This window comes from Sebastes umbrosus, chromosome 6, assembly GCF_015220745.1.
Source record: "Sebastes umbrosus isolate fSebUmb1 chromosome 6, fSebUmb1.pri, whole genome shotgun sequence".
Classification (NCBI taxonomy): Eukaryota; Metazoa; Chordata; class Actinopteri; order Perciformes; family Sebastidae; genus Sebastes; species Sebastes umbrosus.
Genome location: NC_051274.1, coordinates 22,465,854 through 22,485,801, shown reverse-complemented (window position 1 = coordinate 22,485,801; position 19,948 = coordinate 22,465,854). Strand labels below are relative to the sequence as shown.

Below are 19,948 nucleotides of genomic sequence, written 5' to 3'. Positions count from 1 at the left end.
TCAGAATTCATGTTTTGAATACTGCTTGCTAAGAACATCTTTGGGTCCAGGGCTTTTAAAAGTAATGTTTTTCTGGATGGAGTTCAACAACCTTCTCTTGAATCATTTAAAGAGAGTGGGATTTAAAAGACACTTCAGTGTTGAAACAAGCCAAGAGCACGAGTGAGAGTGTGTGTGTGTGTGTGTGTGTGTGTGTGTGTCTTCCTTCAAGTGATAGCCCTAAGTGATGTCAATCTCCTCTAGTTGAGAAGCTGCAGCTGTGTGTACATACAGTGGATCCTCCTGGGTGCTTGTGTTGTCAAAATGCATGATGATGGCTGTTTACAGTGTCGAGGAGACGAGGGACAACATTCAATTATTAATGGACAGGATAAATGGAACGGTACCAGGAGGCAACACAGCTGAAATATGTAGACAGGCAGAGTGGAGGGAAAGGTTTGAGATTTTCTGAAGTGTTGAAAAGAAAGACATGTGATTGATGACTCCCTACTTACTGTCCACCACAATCTTGCGGTCCGTGCCGTCATCGTTGATCTGCTGGATGTTGCCAAAGTGGATGTCACTGAAGAAGATACGATTGGACCCCTTTCCTCCGCCGCCATGATAGTCATAGCTGAGAGCAATGACATTCTTCATGTGGTCGGGGTCCTCAAACGGTTTTATTGGCGCGTTGAGGTTCGTCTCATCCGACAAGTGGATGCTCTTCAGAATGGTACGCTCCGAGTACAGCAGGTATCCGTCATAGTCGCGGCAACCGCAGTTGTCCTCTGCCAGCATACCGTGAGCACAGGCGCAGGTGCGACGTGCGTTGCCACGGAAAAGACACAGCTGTTCACAGCCGCCGTTGTTGTCTTTGCAGACGTTGGTGCCTGGGGAGAGTGTGACACGATTATGAGGTGTGTTGTTAAAATAAATAATGAGCCTTGTTAAACACAATGTCATCGACTCCTGGGGGTGTGGAGTAAGTTTTTATCATTGTGTTTCTGAGGGTTTGTTTTTGCATACATGTAAAGAACCAACTCAAGGCAGCCCATTCTTCTTGTGAGGACATTTTTTGCCAGACTTCATAGCAAAAAATCTTATTTTTGGGGGTCTGTAGGGTGTTTTGTGTGTGTCCCTACCTTGCTGTCTGGCCCTGTTGAAAACCTTAATGTCTTTCAGCTGTACACCGATGCCAGTCCTGAGCTGCACAGCATCTGTAGCATTGTCTTTGCTGCCTCTCTTAATGGAGCCGTTGGCATGAGTCCTAAACAAGAGGCAACAAAACTGAGTCAATTAACAGCACAATACAATACAATATGAAATCTTCCACATGACTCAAAAGCTGTCATGCATTAACAAGTATGGCTATGTAACAGAGCAATGGAAAAAGATGGTTCAATGGTTGGTTCATCAAATTAATTAACCTCTGAACTGACCTGTCGCTCCAATAGATAAATTCCTCAAAAACAGACACAGCAAACATGTCCATGTTGTTGTTAGCCAGCACCAGCTCCCTGTTCTCTCCAGTCTCCAGGTTGATACGCTCAATCTTGTCTGTTCTGGCATCGCACCAATACAGCATACCCCCCTGCAGAGACAAAGCAGAAATAAAAGTTAATTATTCAGGGGAGGTCACATTTTCTAAACGAAACCAAAAAGGTATTAGGGAGACTGGCCAGTTGGTACTCTGTTAATTCATGAACACATCAGCTTTAGCTTGTTCGCTACAGCACCTAATGCCTTAATATAGAATACTGGATGATTTTTATATGTGATTTTAGGTGACCATCATGGGTAACAATTAGAACTTGTGGCATCTTTAAAACTAAATTATTATATAAAAAATATGATAAAGCTACATACATCTGGCAGATAGAGTTATATGGGGGACTTTACAGAGAATAAACGTAACTACGCATGCACCAATTCCACATTTTTTCAGACCAAGTTCTTACATAAATGGACTTGCGGATATCGAGTACCAGTATATGAGTACTACTGTAATACCATTACAGTTCTAACAATGACTTTTTAAAACAGCTGGGCAGTTAATGTCCCATTGCCGTGAAGTGGTATCGGGTGCAGTACGAGATCATGAGCACAGTATCGGACCCAATACCCTATACCCGATACTGTTATTGGTATCAGTGCATCCCTAAACATAACTATTTTGAACTATAATTGTCCTGGCTACATTAAGTAGAGTTAATTACATATTACAATAAATGTTATGAAATCACAGGGCATATAACGAACCACTACCATAATATAAATCAGTAAAAAATTATGGGTAATTCTCATTACATGAAAGCCCATATGGCCAATGGTCCAGTCTTTGAAAAAGTCACAGTATATTTGTTCAAACTAGCAAGGAAAGCACATTAATAAGGACATGTGTTTAGGTCTTAAGTGCTATGATGTCGGCTGTGGTCCACACCTCGTAGTCGACGGAGATCCCATTGGGCCAACTGATGCTCTGATTAACCAGAACCAACCTGTGGGTGCCATCCAACCTGGAGCGCTCAATACGAGGGTACTGACCCCACTCAGTCCAGAACAGATACCTACACACAGGGACGCACAGAAAGTTATTTTAACAAGAAATATAGAAATATAGTAGCACGGTTGAAACTACATTGCGAACACCTAAAGGTAACAGTGTTACAGAAGGCAGAATTAAACGGACTCACCCTTTAACTGGATGGACAGTGATGGCTCTGGGCTTGTCCAGGCCCTGGGAAATGACTACATAGCGGAAGGAGCCATTCAGCCTGGCCACCTCGATCACGTCAAAGCCCTGGTCAGTCCAGTAAATATTTCCTATAAAAGAACAGGGATGCAAATCAGCTATGTGGTCCTTTGTGTAATATATACAAGTGAATTAAAATAAGATTTCACATCTGTTAGACCTGCTATCCAGTCGACTGTGATGCCCTCCACCCTGCCAATGCCGTTGGTGACCACATCTTCTCTCCATGTCTGATCTCTCTTAGCCCTGCTGATGGTGCTCAGGCCCATGTCCACCCAGTAGATGGTGTCATTCTCTGAAAACGGAGAGGCCTTTTGTGTCATCCTATAAATACTCACTTCACTGAGATAATGACAGCTTTAAAATGTCACTCAATCGAGGCCATCTAGTCACTGATGTCCCTCAGTGTCACTCACCAGCGTGGAAGTCGATGCCGACGGCCAGAGAGGTGCCAGACACTGGCACCAAGGCGTCAGATTTGTCTGCCGGGTCGAGTGGAATTCCTCTGATTCCCTCATGAACCGAGTAAAGCAGGAAAGAGCCCATGCCTGCTCAGAGACAGGACAACACATTTGTTTGTTTTTAGGGCCCACTGCATTCCTGCTGTATGTGTTAGCTGTAGCTGTGAAGTCTTACCTTCACAGGACTGCTGTCCTGTCTTGAGGCTGTATCCAGCAGTGCACATGCAGGCCCTGGTTGTTGGTGAGGTGGGCAGACACAGCTGGGAGCAGTCTCCATTGTTGTTACTGCACAGGTTGATACCCGCTAAAGGAAAAGGAGAGGATCAGTGAGGCCCAAAGAGAAAGAAAAATATTTTTCTTCTTGTTTTTTGCTAATATGGTGAATTTTACATCCGCTTTAGAACATGAGACTCAAAGTGTTTTAATCTAAATTGGCTTTCCAAGTCTTACAAATTATGTAGGGTTACTCTTTGACTCATTGCTGACAAAAACCACAAGCAGTGATATTTTAATTCAAGTGATATTTCTTACCTTTCTGCACATCCTCATCATAGATCCTCATGTGCATCATAGGGGAGGTGTTGTTTCGCAAAACCTTCCAGTTTCCCCCGTCCTCCTTGTCACATGTTCCTATCTGGTCAGTTCCCTGGTCTGCCCACCACATCTTGTCTCCTACAGTGTGGGAAATTGATTTACATATTTAACATGAGCGAGTGATTTCTTCACATATAAGCAGTAATATGATGTAACAATCAACTTTCAGATCAGGAAAAAAAAAATAGAAAACAGAGAGGGTATATTTGAAGTCATCATCTTTTTCAACTTACCCATAATAGCCAGTGCAGTAGCCTTGGTAAGTTTGCCTTTAACACCTTCCAGGATCTCCAGTTTAGATCCATCCATCTGACAGCGGTTAATGGTGCTGTTTCCTGAGCTGATCCAGTACAGTTGCTCTTTTTCATAGTCAATAGAGAGGCCTAAGTGGAAAGAATAATGGTGCTATTATACACATACATGTCTAATCTGCTTAATCTGTGCTTTTACCCCGTAGAGATCCAGTATTATTTCACAGTAGGTGGTACATCTGCTCACCTACTGGTCCTTTTTGATCGGTGAAAAGTATGGTGCTGTTGCCACCGTCCATGTTAGCCATGCTTATGTTGTCACCATCAGTCCAGTACAGCTTCCTGAGGAGGGATATTAATGTTATGAGACATTTATTTTCTGGAAAAGAGCAATGCTCTACCAAAGAAGCATCACAGTAGGAGACACAACAGGAACACCACATGAGGAAAAACTAGCAGGCCAAGGGGAGAAGAGGCAGCCAGGGCAGTAAAGTAAATTACGAAAAGGAAAATAGTTTCATCATTACAGTTAATAGAGACTTGGTCGTTCAATCAATCATACTTTATTTATATAGCACCTTTTGAAGAAATCAAATGCACTTCAAAGTGCTTTACAAGCGACTGACAAAACTTAGGATGTTAAAAGTAAAAGTAGTAAAATGTTAATAAATTAAAATATAGTAAAATAATTCATAATGATCCACAATTACTCAAAGTAGTAAAATTGTGATAAAACAAAATAGAGTAAAATAGATATATAAAAAAAAGTATAATCGAGTAAGTATGAATAATAAAACCACAAAAATGATTAAACACTACATAAAAGCCAGACTAAATAGATGGGTTTTTAGTTTACGTTTAAAAATATCAATATTTCCTCTCGGATCCTCTGTTCCAGTGGCTTGGGGCGTAATGACTGAAAGCAGCCTCGCCACAAGTTTTTGTTCTGCTTTGTGGAACAGCTAAAAGAGAAGAACCGGAGGATCAGAGCGGCCTTCCTCGTTAATAAACAAAGGCATTTCTGAGAGGTAGTCTGGTGCATTGCCATGTATTGCCTTATAAACTAATAAAGTAATTTTTAAATCAATATAAAAACTAACATGTAACCAGGGTAAAGACTTTAAAATAGGCATAATGTGGGCTCCCCTTTTGGTCTTAGTCAGCACTTAGTCAGTGAGAATTCACTTCAACTAACTGGAGACATTACTCACCCCAGTAGAGGATGCACCACCAGACAGTGAGGCTTGTCTAAGCCCTGGATGACGGCATTCTTGAAAGATCCATCCAGTCTGGCCACATTGATCTGCTTCTTATTTGCATCATAGCTGGTCCAGAAGAGGTTTCTGGACACCCAGTCTACTGCCAGCCCGTGAGCGTTAGGAAGGTCTGGCAAATGTTAGAACCACAATGGAAAAAGTTAGTGTTTAATCTAATTTTCAGACACATACAGAAAATTTTAACTATAAACTGAAAGCAGAACAAAGAATTAAAAAAATGTGAATGACAAATATTCCTGTAATCATTCTCACCAGCAGACACAACAGTCTCCACCCCTGTGCCGTTAATGAAAGCTCTCTTGATTGTCTGCGTTCGGACGTCTGACCAGTAGATGCGATGCTCCACGGCGTCATAGTCCACCACCGTCACGTTGTCTATGTCTGGCACGGTGAAGGAGATGATGTAGTTGTAGTAGGGGTTGTCAATGTCGACACCCCGGATCTCGATCTGGCGAGCATATAGAAGGAACTTGCGGGACTCTGGGGAGGAAAAAAAAAAAAACATGCGCTGAGAATAACAAAGATTTGAATCACTTCTATTGCATTTTTATGGAAGTTATCTACAACTGATGGGAAGGGCGAAGAGAGAAAGGAAGTACAAATGTATATAGAATAAGTTAGGCAGATTTTCTAACTTGCTTAACTCTAGACATGATCGGTTTTAAGATTAGGCTTCTTCTCAATGGACTAGCCATATGATCAAAGGGTGGAGTAAGCTGGATCCCAGGACACAGAAGCTCAAGAGGGTCAACTTGACCAGTCAGTGACATGTTGCCCTTGTCGAGGCTCGATTACCTCCTGGGAGATGGGAGGTGGAGATAACAAATGACTCCCTCTCAGTCAAAAATTCATGCATCTTTAACTTTAAAGTTTAAGTGGTGAATATGTCCGAGTTCAGGGAAAACCTCAGTTTGGCTGAGACTCTGCTCAGCTCCCTGAAAATTCCTGTGTTGATGGGGAATGCATCAGACGCCCTCTAATCCAATTATCCTTAAATCTACACTGCTGAGATGAGGATTGCTCTGTAGAATGCTTAACATTTAGACAGACACATATGCACACAGATGCCCATAGCTACCCCTCAAAACTAGGACTGCAGCTATTGATCATTTTAGTAATCAAGTATTCTACCAATTATTCTGTTGATTAATAATATAAGAAATACTTTTGCTTTATTATTAAAGAGCAATAGTAAATATACAAAAGAAAAAATAAGACAGGTCTCTTAAAATGAACAGCTGATTGGTTTCCTTAAAAAAAAAAGTCAACATTTTTATTGCTTAAATTTCATACAATAATATTATCTGTCAAAACCTATTTAGTACATTTAAGTGCCGTATTACATTCTGAGTTTTATTAAAAAAAAACATTTTCGGAAATGCAAACAAATAAAAAAAATATTTTAAATTACTTATGGGATACTCTTATAAAGGTACTACTGTATAACTTAAACTGATTAAACTGTGATGATGTGTTCGAATTAGTGTTGTCATTAGTGTTGTTAATGGAATTTCTAAATTCGATAAAATACCGTGAAAAATATTGATATTCGATACCACGGTGAAAAATTTACAACATTGAGGGCATTAAATATTAGAATTTTATTAAAAGATAAATAGCAGTGTGTCCACTCGCTTCTGGAGAAAAGAGAGAGCAGAAAGCGCAGCTGGTACCTGTGTAACTGTGGAAAATGAAACCGTTTCAAATATTCAGCATTGATACTTCGATATTTTTGACAACACTAGTTTGAATTCAAAATCGAAATTGATTAATTGATATTCAGGGTCGTCTCGCTGCACTTCTCTCCTCTCTGCAGCGCTGATGTCTGTCATCTTATCAATCATGACGTTCTTTTGCTAGAACGAAGCATTGATGCGGCGATGATTTTTAGTAATCGAGTTACTCTAGGAATCGTTTCAGCCCTACATGAAACCCCACCGCAATAAATGAAGACCTCAGGCACATCACTTGTGACAGTCTTTTATATGAAATTAAATGGAAATGAGAGTGAAGAAGGCCACGTGGCACAAACAGAGGACAAGTAATTAGATCTTCTGTCATAAGAGATGACAGCTAATGACGTTGATGTCACATTCGGGAGCTGAGTGCACCGTAGCCGTCATGACAGTCGTGAGAAAAGAGTCCTGCAATCAAAGAGCCTGTTCCTGGCTCATTGATGACATAGATTGTGTATGACAGCGTTGCATGGACACACTTGGTCTGAGTGTTTTTTTTTATTTTTAAAAAAAGTTAAGAGAATAAGTCTGTAGGTGTTTGTGAGTAACAGTATGTCTCCTTACCTTTGCAGGTGCGTTTGTCAGGCTGGAGCTTCATGAGGTGAGGGCAGGCACAGGAGAAAGTCTGGTTGAAGTTGATGAGACAGAGGTGGGAGCAAGGGTCTTTACCATCACTGATGGCACACGGGTTAGGAGCTGAAAGAAAGAAACAAAGAGTCATAGAGGAAAAGTGGTGAAAGAGACAAAAAGACAGAGGGGAGCACTATGTTCTGCAGATTGCGGTGTATATAGTTTCAAAAAGCATCTCAATAAAATTCATACAAGAAGCCAATAGTTTAAAGTGAGAAGCTATTTCCAGAGTATCACAGTCAACAGTGTAATGGACCTCTTCATCAATGAGGAAAGTGAGAGCGCAGAAAAAGACTTAGACTGTGGTTGAATAGTCCGTCATTGCTCAGGAAGGTTTCTAACTGAATGAAATGACCCCGAAGAAGTGGCAGCCATGATAAGAGCTTGTTGAATTTTCTAAATGCTAAAGAAAGATGCCTCCATGCTTCCTTTCTTATCTCATTTAGCATAGGATACACTGGACCATCCTTTGTGAAAGGAAAGAAGACAATGCTGCCCCACAATTCCTTGCGGCAGCACCACGCCAATAGCATCCGCCGTCGCATAATTACGTAGCCTAGTGTAAGTGCAGTCGGATTCTCTTGCCACCATGTTTTTTTTCCTAAATCCTTATGAATTCTTCTTCACATCTTTCCTTGACCTCATGACGTTTTCCATCGAGGTCAAGGAACAGACATAGGAAGTATACAGCCCGTCTGTCAACCCAGCTTGCTGCCTCATCACTGTCATGGGCATTGGTTACAGCTGTCAATCAACGATTCTGTGAGATGTCTCTTTTCCTGCCTCCAATTACAGGACCCAGTGCGTCTCTGCTCCCCACACACCCTATGGGATCACATAGCCATTGGCTACTAAACATCAAGGTGACAGTTCAATGTGACAGAATAACTGCAGATCTTTTTTGTCATCTTGTCAATCATGTGTACCTGTGAGATCAACACATGACATTTAAGTCCCAGGAGGAGGGTTTTATTTCCTCCCAGCCGATGGGAAATGCCAAACAGTGAGGGGACTTTTTGATCAACGAGGCAGCGGGAGGTGTCCAAATTGCTGCCGGTGTGAGGAGACAACACGTCTCACAGCTCTGAAAGGTCAGCTGTCTTTGGAGAGAAGGAGTCGTGAATCAACGCGGTCAGCAATGAACTGTGAGCTCGTCACTGTTCTCCTTTGAGTTAACTCAGTAAGCCACGCTGACAGGCAGGGGTGAATCTGAGATATAGAGGCTCTCTCTCTCTCCCTGTGAGTGTGTGTTTCTCTTTGAGTGTTTATGTATCTGGTGTGCAACCTACCCTGAGGCTGTCTGGATGGGTGATAGACCTGCAAGTCAAAGGGCTGTGTGTTGGTGCGCTGGACTACGGTGACGTTGTGTCCTGTCCATTTGTTGGCTTTGGCCAGAGTGTTAGTCCTCCAGTCAGTCCAGTAGACCTCGCCTCCATACATGGTGACAGCAAAGGGGTGGGACAAATACTCGTGACCCCGCAACACTTCAATCAGCCCAGAGCCGTCGTACATAGCGGAGTAGATCGCATCGGACCTGGAGGAGGATTAAAGCAGAGATGTATATTTTACATAATATGTGCATCAACTTAAGTGTATGCATGCTGCTCATTACATAAGCAAAACACATCTGCATGTTTATTAAAGAAAATAATAATGGCAAGCAAAAACAAGGCTGAGCGAGGGGGTGATGTAATGAGTGAGTGGGCGGATGCAGCGCAATGCGAGCGCTCTGTATATTCAGAGACTAGGCATTAATACTGCATTTATGCTGTACATTTCAAGTAATATTTGTATTTAATTCTTATGTGTACTATTCTTGCATTTATGTTTAACACATTTAAAAGATCCCACTTCTCACTTCAGTTTTAAATTTACTTATTTACACTGTGGTTATATATTGTATATGATTGATGCACATATTTCTTATATATCTTATTACTTATTATTATTTAGGGCTAGGCAATATATCAATATTATATCGATATTGTGATATGAGACTAGATATCAGCATAGATTTTGGATATTATAATATTGTAATTTGGCATACGTGTTGTCTTTTCCTGGTTTTAAAGGCTGCATTACAGTAAAGTGACGTAATTTTCTGAACCTACCAGACTGTTCTAGCTGTTTGCCTTTATTCCTTATATCCACATTACCGATGATTATTTATCAAAAATCCCATTGTGTAAATATTTTATGAAAGCACCAAAAGTCAAACTTACAATATTGTTTCAATATAGATGGAGGTATTTGGTCAAAAATATTGTGATATTTGATTCTCTCCATATCACTTAGTCCTATTTTTTATTATTTATTTATATTACTCTACATATATTGTGTTATATATCGTAGCATTATGTACATAATTTGCATTCTACATACTCCTTTATGCTTTTATATAAGAGCAACTGTAACGTCCCAATTTCCCCCCCGGGATCAATAACATAGTTTTGATTCTGATCTGATAGTGGCAAATGCTACCTGGCATCAATCCAGACGATGCGTCTTTCCATGTAGTCCACAGTGAGACCGTTGGGCCAGCCACCACTGCCTGTTTCCCTGTGGATGGTGCGTCTGCCTTCACCACTCATAGATGCTGCCTCAATCCTGGGCAGACTGGCATCCCAGTCGGTCCAAAACAGAATACTGCCAACAGGAAATAAATCAATGTGAGAAGGGATTTTCACAGCTGTGCAGAGGATTGTCACATCAGAACATAATAGAAATTGCAGTAGAAATACTGTATATCCTAAGCTAAAAGGTATTTGGAAATTCCAGTAACTTTACATTTTCTAAAAGGGTCATTCCAGTTTCAGAATCGCTAGATCTGTGCTTCTTACCCATCACGAGGGTCTAGGGCAATGGCCCTTGGGTGCTCCACCTCCCCAGCCAGCAGGGTGGTTCTCATAGTCCCATCCAGTTTGGCTACCTCTATCTGGTCCAGATTGCTCTCCACCCAGTAGATGTTTCCTGCTATCCAGTCCACAGCCAGGCCCTCTGGAGTAGCCAGTCCATACTGGATCACCACCTCAAAACTGGTCAGGGCTGAATGGGACACACAGAGAAAGAGGGACTTAAAACTAGGATGGTGTTTAGTTATTTCTTATACATTTGACAACAGAATAGCAAGTATTGGCAGAAATTAAATATAATATATCATAACTATGTTTTCAATAGTGTATAATCACCTGAAACAAATGACTATTGTGTTTTCATTAGCTTAGAAAGAGCCCTTCATACAAACCAAACACTGGCTCTAGAGAGAGCCGTTACCTGAAAGCCACCGTAGTTCTCCGAAATGTTTGTGAAACTGTGGTAACGTGAGTCGGAGAGTGCTAAATCGTGGCACCGCCAGCCGTCGTCTGACTTCTGCTGCTCCTAAAGTAGTGTTAATATGGTAAGGATGGCCTATGGGCGAGGTGAACGACGTTACCACGGTTTTGCACTCTCCCCGGCTCACGTTATCGTAGTCTTGGAAAGGGAGGAGTGAGCAGAGGGGTACTCAGTTGGTTTGCAATCTGCAACCACACTGCTAGATGCCACCAAATCCTACACACTGTACCTTTAATGTTAGTGGTAATTTTAAGTAGAAAAATAGCAGTTGTAATTCAGCTAATTTAGTATAATAGCGTGGCTTATAACACTTTCACCGAGGAGAACAAATCTCCAGCCAGCACATACTGTATGGTTCATCGCAAAAGAAAATAAAAACCCTGACAAACAATGAATTGTTTAAGATTCTTCACTCTAATGGAATCTGTCAGTGAATGGTACGCACTGCTGCTGTGTCTGTCAGTGTGGCTCCGACCAGAGCTATCTCCCCTACCCCACTGCCCCACCTCTAAGAAAACAAACATCCAACATCAGATCCCCCACTCTTTTTAATCTTTCCCAGAAACAACGGGAACATGCAGACTAAGTGCAAACCAAAATGTGTGATCATCTCTGGCTGGCTGAGGGCGACAGACAAGTTCTTCACAAGGCCTTCCAGTAGTAATTAGAGGGAGAATGATGGGCCTTCTTCACAGTTTGCTTAAAGGAATGCTGGAGTTATGGCCGCCTTTCTGTGTGTATGTGTGTGGGTAGGGGTGTCTTTGTGAAGCTGTGTGCACTACACAGTGTATGCCAACAACTTTCGAGATTTTCTGAAATGGCTTCAATAACAAGCAGCAGGAGCTGATCTATGTTGGTCACAGTGTCTCTGCTCAGGAGTCCTGTTTTAATGGTGAAGTTGGAGGGCTGGGAACTGAAACTGCAGTGTATTGAGCCTCCTACGCTACATCAGTGTTCTGGCTGCAGTCACGCACATCGAGTACTGAGACAAATAGGAAGAGACAAAGCCTTCCGTGTGCCCCCTAAGTGCTGTGCTGGGAACACAACCTTGATTGGCGAGGAGACCTGGGGTTTTGGAGCAGGAAAGGCCGACCATGACCTGGCCATTTATTCAGGGTCACAGACCGCCGCTGCTGACCACAGACTCTTTTTAAAAAACATTTGGCTTTGAGAAATTACAGAGTGCTCAGCGGAAGTTAATTTCGGAGAAATGCTCAGTCAAAAGCACAAATAGGATTTGCTATCTCAGAAGGAACAATCCACCTTACTATTTTTATTTTACTTTACAAAAAGATGACACTGAAAAATGAACTTATTACTATGTAAATTAGACGGCTCTAAGGGGCTATTCATTCCACCACCTCGTCTTTCTTTCTGCATAACTTAAAAATTACTGAAAGCTGTATCTGACTGGCAGCCTCACCTCCATTATCAGACAGTTTCCCGCGGTAGATCTTGTCCTCTACGACATCAGTCCAGTATAGGGTGCTCTGGTTGAGGTGGAAGTCCAAGGCGATGGTGTTCCTCAGGCCTGGAACCAGCACACTGAACTCCCCCTTGTGAAGCTCAATCCTTCTGATCTCATGGCGGTTGGAGAAGATGATGAAAGGCTTGAAGGGATCTGAGGGCAAAGAAGTTGTACCCATAGAAGTGTTAGTGTCTCAACACAGTAAATCTCATCTCAAAGTCCAGATTCACAAAATCGCTTGTTGGTCTTGGATGAAATCCTGCCACAGCTGTCTCTGCAAAGTCTCCCCCTCCATCTCTCCCTTTCAAAGAAATAAACTGAATAACTGAGGTTTGCTGCTCACTTACTGGAAATAAAACATATCTTCAACACCATAATGCATTAAATACTGTGTATATATACAGTAGAATTAGTATCGTAGAGCCTTTTTAGCTCAAGAAAAATACTTTTGCTCTCAATTAGAAGTCAAATTCTTCAGTTTGTAGGAGTAAAACAACTCCCTGTTTTTCCTTACCAGTGCTTTTGCAGCTCTCCATGTCAGCCTCCAGCTCCCAGCCCTCGTAGCAGGAGCACTTGACGCTGGATTTCTCCTGCTCGCACTTCTGGCTACACTTGAGGTGTTTGGCGCAGAAGCTCTGGATCTGGCAGGTCTTGTTGTCGGCTCCCAGCTCCATGCCCAGGGGACACGAGCACATGAATCCCTCCCCAGGAATGATGCTGCAGTTGTGGCTGCAGCCGCCGTTGTCCAATGAGCACAAGTCTGCAGGCAAGAAACAGATGAAAGAGTTGGAATATATATCCGAGACACAAGAGTTATTTGTTCCGTTTGTGTTGTTTTTAACATCAATATGGAAGGTAACAGGACAAAAGAAGCCGGTGCTGAACACATTTTCATGTTGCAGGTTTTTGTGTTTAAAAATGTTTTACCACAAAGTTTCTCGTCAGAGCCATCCGGACAATCGTCGGTGCCGTCACACAGCTTTTCAGCAGGCAGACAGATGGAGTCGTTGGTGGCACACATGTGGTGAGACAACTTGCACACCAACGCCTCGCAGTTGTCCTCGTCCGAGTTGTCCTCACAGTCACTGTCGCCGTCACACACCCATGCTTTGCTGATGCAGCGAGCTGTCAAGACCACATAATATCCATTTTGTTAGATTCAGCTTGTGTTGCTTTAAGGCTTTTATCTTAATATATTCATAGAGATCCGTTTTAAACAAGTTTCAGGACTTGGTCACACCAGCATTTATACAAAATATCAATTCATTCCTTGCATCAGGAAGGAAAAGTGAATTCAACTTTTGGTGAACTGACATGCAAATTCGATCCGTTGACGTGTTGCAAATCATCTTGATAGTGCTGACCTTTGAGAGAGTGGAGAAAACGGGAGAGTCCAAAATGGAGGAAGCTCTCGCCAACCAATTTTGTATAATCCTGCTCGCCAAATGAGAAGCTACGGTCATAACTTTCCTCTTTGTATGCAGTTTGCCATAAATTAAACTAACCACAAACTAGCCGCATGACGGATGTGCAAATTAGTTTTCCACTGCCAGTTTCTGGTGTGACCAAGCACTTATTATTTCATTCAGAGAATAAAACCCTATTCATACTAACACAACAACATTGCAAAAAAGGTTCATTGCCCTTAACATCTGGCCAGCTGAAAGCATCCTCACCAGAGTCCCTGCAGCTAAACTTGACTGCTGGGTCACACATGTGGGTCACACCCTCGCAGTTGTTCTCATCACTCAGGTCCATACAGTCCGTGTCCCCGTCACAGCGCCAGCGCATGGGGATGCACAGGCCGTCCATCCGACACTGGAACTCGTCTACATGGCAGCCGCCTGGGGGACGGGTAGCTGGAGAGAAAACAGTAAGACAAAGTGTGACAGTGTGCAGTTTAGCCAATGTCATAGAAGCAATAAAATATCAGTAGAAGTCAGCAACTGAAAAAGGACTAGACTGGAATCACAACCAGCGAACGATGCTTGCACAGACCACACACACTTGGGCCAAAAACGGAGAGGACAAAGAATAGGCCATTCTAGTCATTAATTAATGTGTAGGTATGCTGGGATGCTGGGTTAACAACCTGACCCTGAGCCAAGTCAAACAACAATGACACACAGAGCGCAGTGACTGATGTCACAGGCAGATTAAAGGCACCAGTGGGGAGGTGGCACAATGACATCCCCTCATGGCAAAGGTCAGCTCTTGGCACGGCTAAAGCAGGAAATGGGCCGGGGACCTTTCAGCGCAGAACTACAATATACAGGAGGGGAAGGGGATAGTATTGCTTTTTTATTCCAGCTAATGACTTCCAGACGGCAGGCCAAGAGAGCCCACAAACACACACACAGCCAGACACACACACACAAACACACACACGGTACAGATTGCTCATTAGACCAACAGGTCACGCTGGGCCCCGTTTTTGCATGCTGGGACTTGACAGCAGTTGGCTGCGTTTCTACGTGGATCAAACAGTACATACAACCTCACAACTCACACAGTGTAGAGGAAGCGTATGTTTCCAGGCAGGCTGAAGACAGAGTGCGGCACTGTGCAGTGACATTGTTACAAAGAGTGGTTAACCAGCAAAACTCAATGTTCCAAATCAGCCAAGCGTGGCCACCAGCTATTTTAAACTCTAAACATGTAAATCCATATCACTGCAGCAGAGTCAAAACATCTGTGCCGTTTGCACAAGACCGTGAAGGAGTTTAATTGTTATCTAACCACAAAACATAATCACATCCTGAACAGAGCAACAGAGAGGATTTGCTGTAAGTGATAAGTAGGAGCCAGAGGGCAGGCAGGGGCATGCAGAGGAAACGGAACGGGGAGGAGGACGATCCCGTCTTCACTGTGACAACCTCTTTACAACAGCAGACGGCAACACGTAAACATAGTGAAATACAATACAGGATATGATGAGAGCACAGCTGGAAAAACTACAAACAATGTCGTAAAAAAAAAGCTTAGAGCAGAGCTATTTAATTTTGGTACACACAGTAATTATTTCTTACCCTGGTTGGTACAGTTGGCGTGAGTCTCGTCACTGTAGTCCCCACAGTCATTGTCGCCGTCACAGGTCCAGTATTCTGGGATGCAGCGGCCACTGTTGCATTTAAACTGGACGCTGGAGCAGGAGTGGCTGCAGCCTGCTTCGTCACTGTTATCCCCGCAGTCATTGTCTGCACATGAGCACACAAAAGATTTCATTTTCGGTTATTGGATTGTTTTAAAATGCAGCTTCACAGAAGGTGAAGGAACTCTGAGAAGATGACTACCGTTGTCGCAGCGCCAGTTGATGTTGATGCAGCGGCCGTTGGCGCAGGTGAACTGAGTCAGAGGGAAGCAGGTTGGGTAGGCTGAAAAAAAGGAGGACGAGAGAGAATATGTTAAAAAAACATAAGAACATTTGTTGTCTTGAACTAAAATGCGCTATTTGAGGAAAAGCAACAAGATAAAAGTTAAGACTCACCACAGGAGTCTGGTTCATCTGAGCGGTCTCCACAGTCGTCATCCAGGTCACATGTCCAGGAGATGGGGATGCAGCGCCCACTGGCACAAGGGTACTGGTTTGGTGGGCATGTGCGAGCTGGCAGGGGAACAAGGTGTTATAAATGTCCCTCTTATAATATCCCTGACTCAACATTCAAGCTTGCAATGACTCATCACCGTTAAATAAGACACTGACAACGTAATTCCACATATTCTATTGATATAAAATGCTCTTAACCTCAAAACAACAAACTCACTTTATCTTAATTAAGTTAAAGACTATTTGTAATCTCCCATCACCGAGACAGCTCTTATAAAAGCAAAGAAACGCTGTTAGCCAAGGACTGTCGCTGTGTTCCAGACCATTATGATAGATGCTGTAGATCAATACTCCTGGACTGTTTGTAAATTCATGCTGGCATCCACCGCACAAATCGTAACTGAATTAACTAACAGATCCCAATATGTCTGCTTTACTTGCAACTTGTCTGTCTGCCCAAAGTTTCATTGGTCTAATGTCTCTCTATTTTCACTTTTAATATCTCTCTTAACCTCGACATAGATGGCTTCTTCTCATGAATACCACTTTTAACAAACTATTGATAATTCTGTTTGAAATACTTATCATCTAACAGCAGAAACCCTAGTTGCAGATCAAATGAATTGTTGTAAAATCAAATCTCCTATCTTAAAAAAACAAAAGCTGAATGAAAAACTATAACGCTCTCTATCTACAAAGACCTCCAGGTTTGTATGTACCAGAGCAGGTGGTGTTGGATTCATCCTCATCATTGCCACAGTCATTGTCACCATCACACAGCCATCGCAGGGGGATACAGCGGTTGTTCTGGCATTTGAATCGGTCAGCTGGGCAGGTGTGCTGGTCTGGGTGAAGAAAATAGAAAAGTATACATTAAGGCTGAGTGTCAATAAAGCGTTTTTTTTTCTTAGAGAAAAAGCGCTGCACCCAGCGTCTTTTTCAGAGCGCTCTGAATTTAATATAATATGTTATTAATATATATTTAATAACTTTTTAGAAAGGCGCTGGTGTCGTCACTGTCGATGAAGCGCTGCCTATCACCTTGCCAGTGCTTTTCTGACACCTAAACATCTTCCTTTTCAAAATTTGTATTTCTATTTCTTGAACACCCAGCTACCTGATTTATCAAAGCTTTCTGTGTTTAATATACTATACAGCCTGCTAAATAATCCTCTCACCCTTTAAATATGTCACTTTAAATGAAGTATAAAACAGAGGAGGACATCCAAGACAAATATGAGTCCCTGGTCGTCACTATCGACCTGATGAGGCCAGTGAAATTACAGTCACATTACGCTGCATGGAAAGAGACAATCCTGGAAAATGTAGTTTGCGCTCTGTCTGTTCGTGTTAGCTAAGACCCTTAAAACTGAATATTTGTTTATCTATGTGTTGCTGTGTAACCATGACAATGACGTGGCACGCTTACGGCAGAGCTCAGGGGCCTCATCGCTGTTGTCCAGACAATCGTTGTCCCCGTCACACTTCCAGCGCTCTTGGATGCAGCGGTTGTTCTTGCAGGCAAACTCCCCGGGCTGGCACTGCGGCGGGGGCACGTAGGAGGGGTTGGCTGGAGATGAGATCAGGGGTAGGAGGAGAAACAGATGGGCCATTGACACAAGAGCTGAGCAACAAACAAAACAAAGCCTTTTGGTGCCTTCATCTCTCTTTAAAGTTGCAACAATATTAGTGGAGGTTTTTAAAACTTCTCTGCAGATTTGGCAAAGACAGCATATAGCATAGCTTGCAAATGGAAAGTACAGCTTAGAATTCCTTAACAGCCTCAACTCCTGCTGAGTAATGAATTTTCCTTAACCTTCCACATTGATCTTTGGAGAAACCTTTCTACTGGTAAAGCTGCTAAGTACCTTTGCAGGTGACATTATCGACATCCAGGATTTGATCGTCAGCACAGCCACAGGACCTGCTGTCAGGAATAGCAAGGCACAGACTGCTACAGCCACCGTTGTTGACTCGACACGCATTGGAGCCTAAAAGAAAACACAAACCAAGAAGAAAGGTAGAATATTATTATCATTGTGTTATATTTATTTATTAGTAAGTCAGGAGGTGAGAGTGAGTAGAAGGGAGATATACCTTGCTGCTGGTGTGCATCATACACTCTGATCTCAAAGATGGGTGGCCTCTCGTTGCGAAGAAGGGTGACTGTCTTGGTGGACTGGTCCAGTTTGTAGATGCTGCCGCCACGGTACTCATTCCAAAAGAGAAATTGTTTGTAATGACATAAGCCGAAGGCGTGGTTAAGCTCCTGCCCCTCATACACCACCTGTTAAATCAAGAAAGAGAATAGATTATATTACCTGCATTCCAACAAACTGATTATCTTGATATTCAGACCAAAAAGTTTGTTGCTTTTTCATTTAATAATGTGGAGTAGTATCTATTTTATCATCTACCAACCTTTCGCTCAGTGGTGTTGAGGTAAACCAACTCGATACGGTCGTAGTAAGCATCAACCCAGTACAGGATGCCCTGGGGAATGTCCAGACTCAAGCCGTTAGGCCACAGCACTGTCTTGCTGGTCAGGAACACTTGGTGATTGGAACCATCCATCCAAGCTTTCTTGATCTTCCCTCTGTTGCTCTCTGTGGGGTCCTCCTCCCAGTCGGTCCAGTACATCCATCTGGGAGACGAGAAGAGGTATCACCATGTTCAAACAGCCGTGTCAGATAAGACATTTCTGTGATAGCTGGAGCCGTCGAAATGTAGCTTTTTAGTTTTGATGCCCTTTGAAAGATCATCCCACGGAAAAACAACAAAATAGTATCCAAAAAACCCTTGAAAACTCATCCGCTCCCACACACACATACACCAATGAGTTTAACGAACATCTACAGAGCAAGCAGCCCACACAGCTGCAAGTAACAAACCCTCGGACCATCCTCTCCCACTACACTACAAGTGATAACACGACCACACAGGTTGAATGCCGCTTCACCCAAAAATTATAACTAGGGCTGTCAAAGTTAACGTGATAACGCAAATTCGTTTTAACACCACTCATTTCTTTAACGCATTAACCAACTTACAATTTTTAGTTTGTAGCAGGCTCAATTTTAAATCTAGAGTGAAGATAGCTTGTCGCGTAGGAGGCTAAATAACGCTCCAAACTTGCGCTAAATTTGGAAAAACTGTCATGGACATTTTCAAAGGGGTCCCTTGACCTCTGACCTCAACATATGTGAATGAAAATGGGTTCTATGGGTACCCACGAATCTCCCCTATGCAGACATGCCCACTTTATGACAATCACATGCAGTCTGGGGCAAGTCATAGTCAAGTCAGCGCACTGACATACTGACAGCTGTTGTTGCCTGTTGGGCTTGAGTTTGCCATGTTGTGATTTGAGCATATTTCTATGCTAAATGCAGTACCTGTGAGGTTTTCAATCAATATTTGTCATTGTTTTGTGTTAATTGACTTCCAATAATAATATATATACATACATTATCATAAAGAAAGCATATTTGCCCACTCCCATGTTGATAAGAGTATTAAATACTTGACGCATCTCCCTTTAAGGTCATTTTGAATAGATAAAAAAATGTGTGATTAATCATGATTAACTTTGGACAATTATGCGATTAATCGTGATTAAATATTTTAATCGATTGACAGCCCTTATTATAACTGGATTAACAACTTCAACATAGCATTTATGAGAAAAGAATACCCATTAAAATAACAATACTCTCTCCTGCAGTGTCTCACCCATGCTGGGGGTCCACCACAATTGCACGAGGGTGGCTCATCTTGCCCTCAATGAGAGTCTTGCGGGTCTGAGACGCCTTCTCCAGCCTGGCGACACTGATAGTCTTTTTAGGTCCATCATCTGTCCAGTAGAGATTACCTCCCATCCAGTCTACTGCTATCCCCTCCACTGTGTGAATACCTGAGAT

At 42.6% G+C, this 19,948-nt stretch overlaps 1 protein-coding gene across 2 annotated transcripts in view; it reads right to left on the bottom strand.

The window, feature by feature from the left end:
• The window catches only part of LOC119490417 (low-density lipoprotein receptor-related protein 1-like), a 99,755-nt gene that overhangs the window by 28,019 nt on the left and 51,788 nt on the right, over positions 1-19,948 (bottom strand). For both annotated transcript variants that reach the window (XM_037773784.1, XM_037773786.1), the window contains exons 12-41: positions 19,761-19,941; positions 18,450-18,672; positions 18,126-18,315; positions 17,897-18,019; positions 17,458-17,598; positions 16,748-16,873; positions 15,969-16,085; positions 15,775-15,855; positions 15,511-15,678; positions 14,158-14,340; positions 13,409-13,606; positions 12,996-13,241; positions 12,437-12,634; positions 10,521-10,725; positions 10,162-10,326; positions 8,970-9,214; positions 7,615-7,746; positions 5,567-5,794; positions 5,249-5,423; positions 4,285-4,379; positions 4,020-4,169; positions 3,724-3,864; positions 3,368-3,496; positions 3,148-3,279; positions 2,892-3,026; positions 2,673-2,802; positions 2,420-2,546; positions 1,419-1,570; positions 1,122-1,246; positions 495-869 (exon numbers count right to left, since the gene is read on the bottom strand). In XM_037773784.1, the coding sequence (XP_037629712.1) occupies positions 495-869; positions 1,122-1,246; positions 1,419-1,570; positions 2,420-2,546; positions 2,673-2,802; positions 2,892-3,026; positions 3,148-3,279; positions 3,368-3,496; positions 3,724-3,864; positions 4,020-4,169; positions 4,285-4,379; positions 5,249-5,423; positions 5,567-5,794; positions 7,615-7,746; positions 8,970-9,214; positions 10,162-10,326; positions 10,521-10,725; positions 12,437-12,634; positions 12,996-13,241; positions 13,409-13,606; positions 14,158-14,340; positions 15,511-15,678; positions 15,775-15,855; positions 15,969-16,085; positions 16,748-16,873; positions 17,458-17,598; positions 17,897-18,019; positions 18,126-18,315; positions 18,450-18,672; positions 19,761-19,941 (5,016 nt within the window). The remainder of the gene's footprint in view (positions 1-494; positions 870-1,121; positions 1,247-1,418; positions 1,571-2,419; positions 2,547-2,672; positions 2,803-2,891; positions 3,027-3,147; positions 3,280-3,367; positions 3,497-3,723; positions 3,865-4,019; positions 4,170-4,284; positions 4,380-5,248; positions 5,424-5,566; positions 5,795-7,614; positions 7,747-8,969; positions 9,215-10,161; positions 10,327-10,520; positions 10,726-12,436; positions 12,635-12,995; positions 13,242-13,408; positions 13,607-14,157; positions 14,341-15,510; positions 15,679-15,774; positions 15,856-15,968; positions 16,086-16,747; positions 16,874-17,457; positions 17,599-17,896; positions 18,020-18,125; positions 18,316-18,449; positions 18,673-19,760; positions 19,942-19,948) is intronic.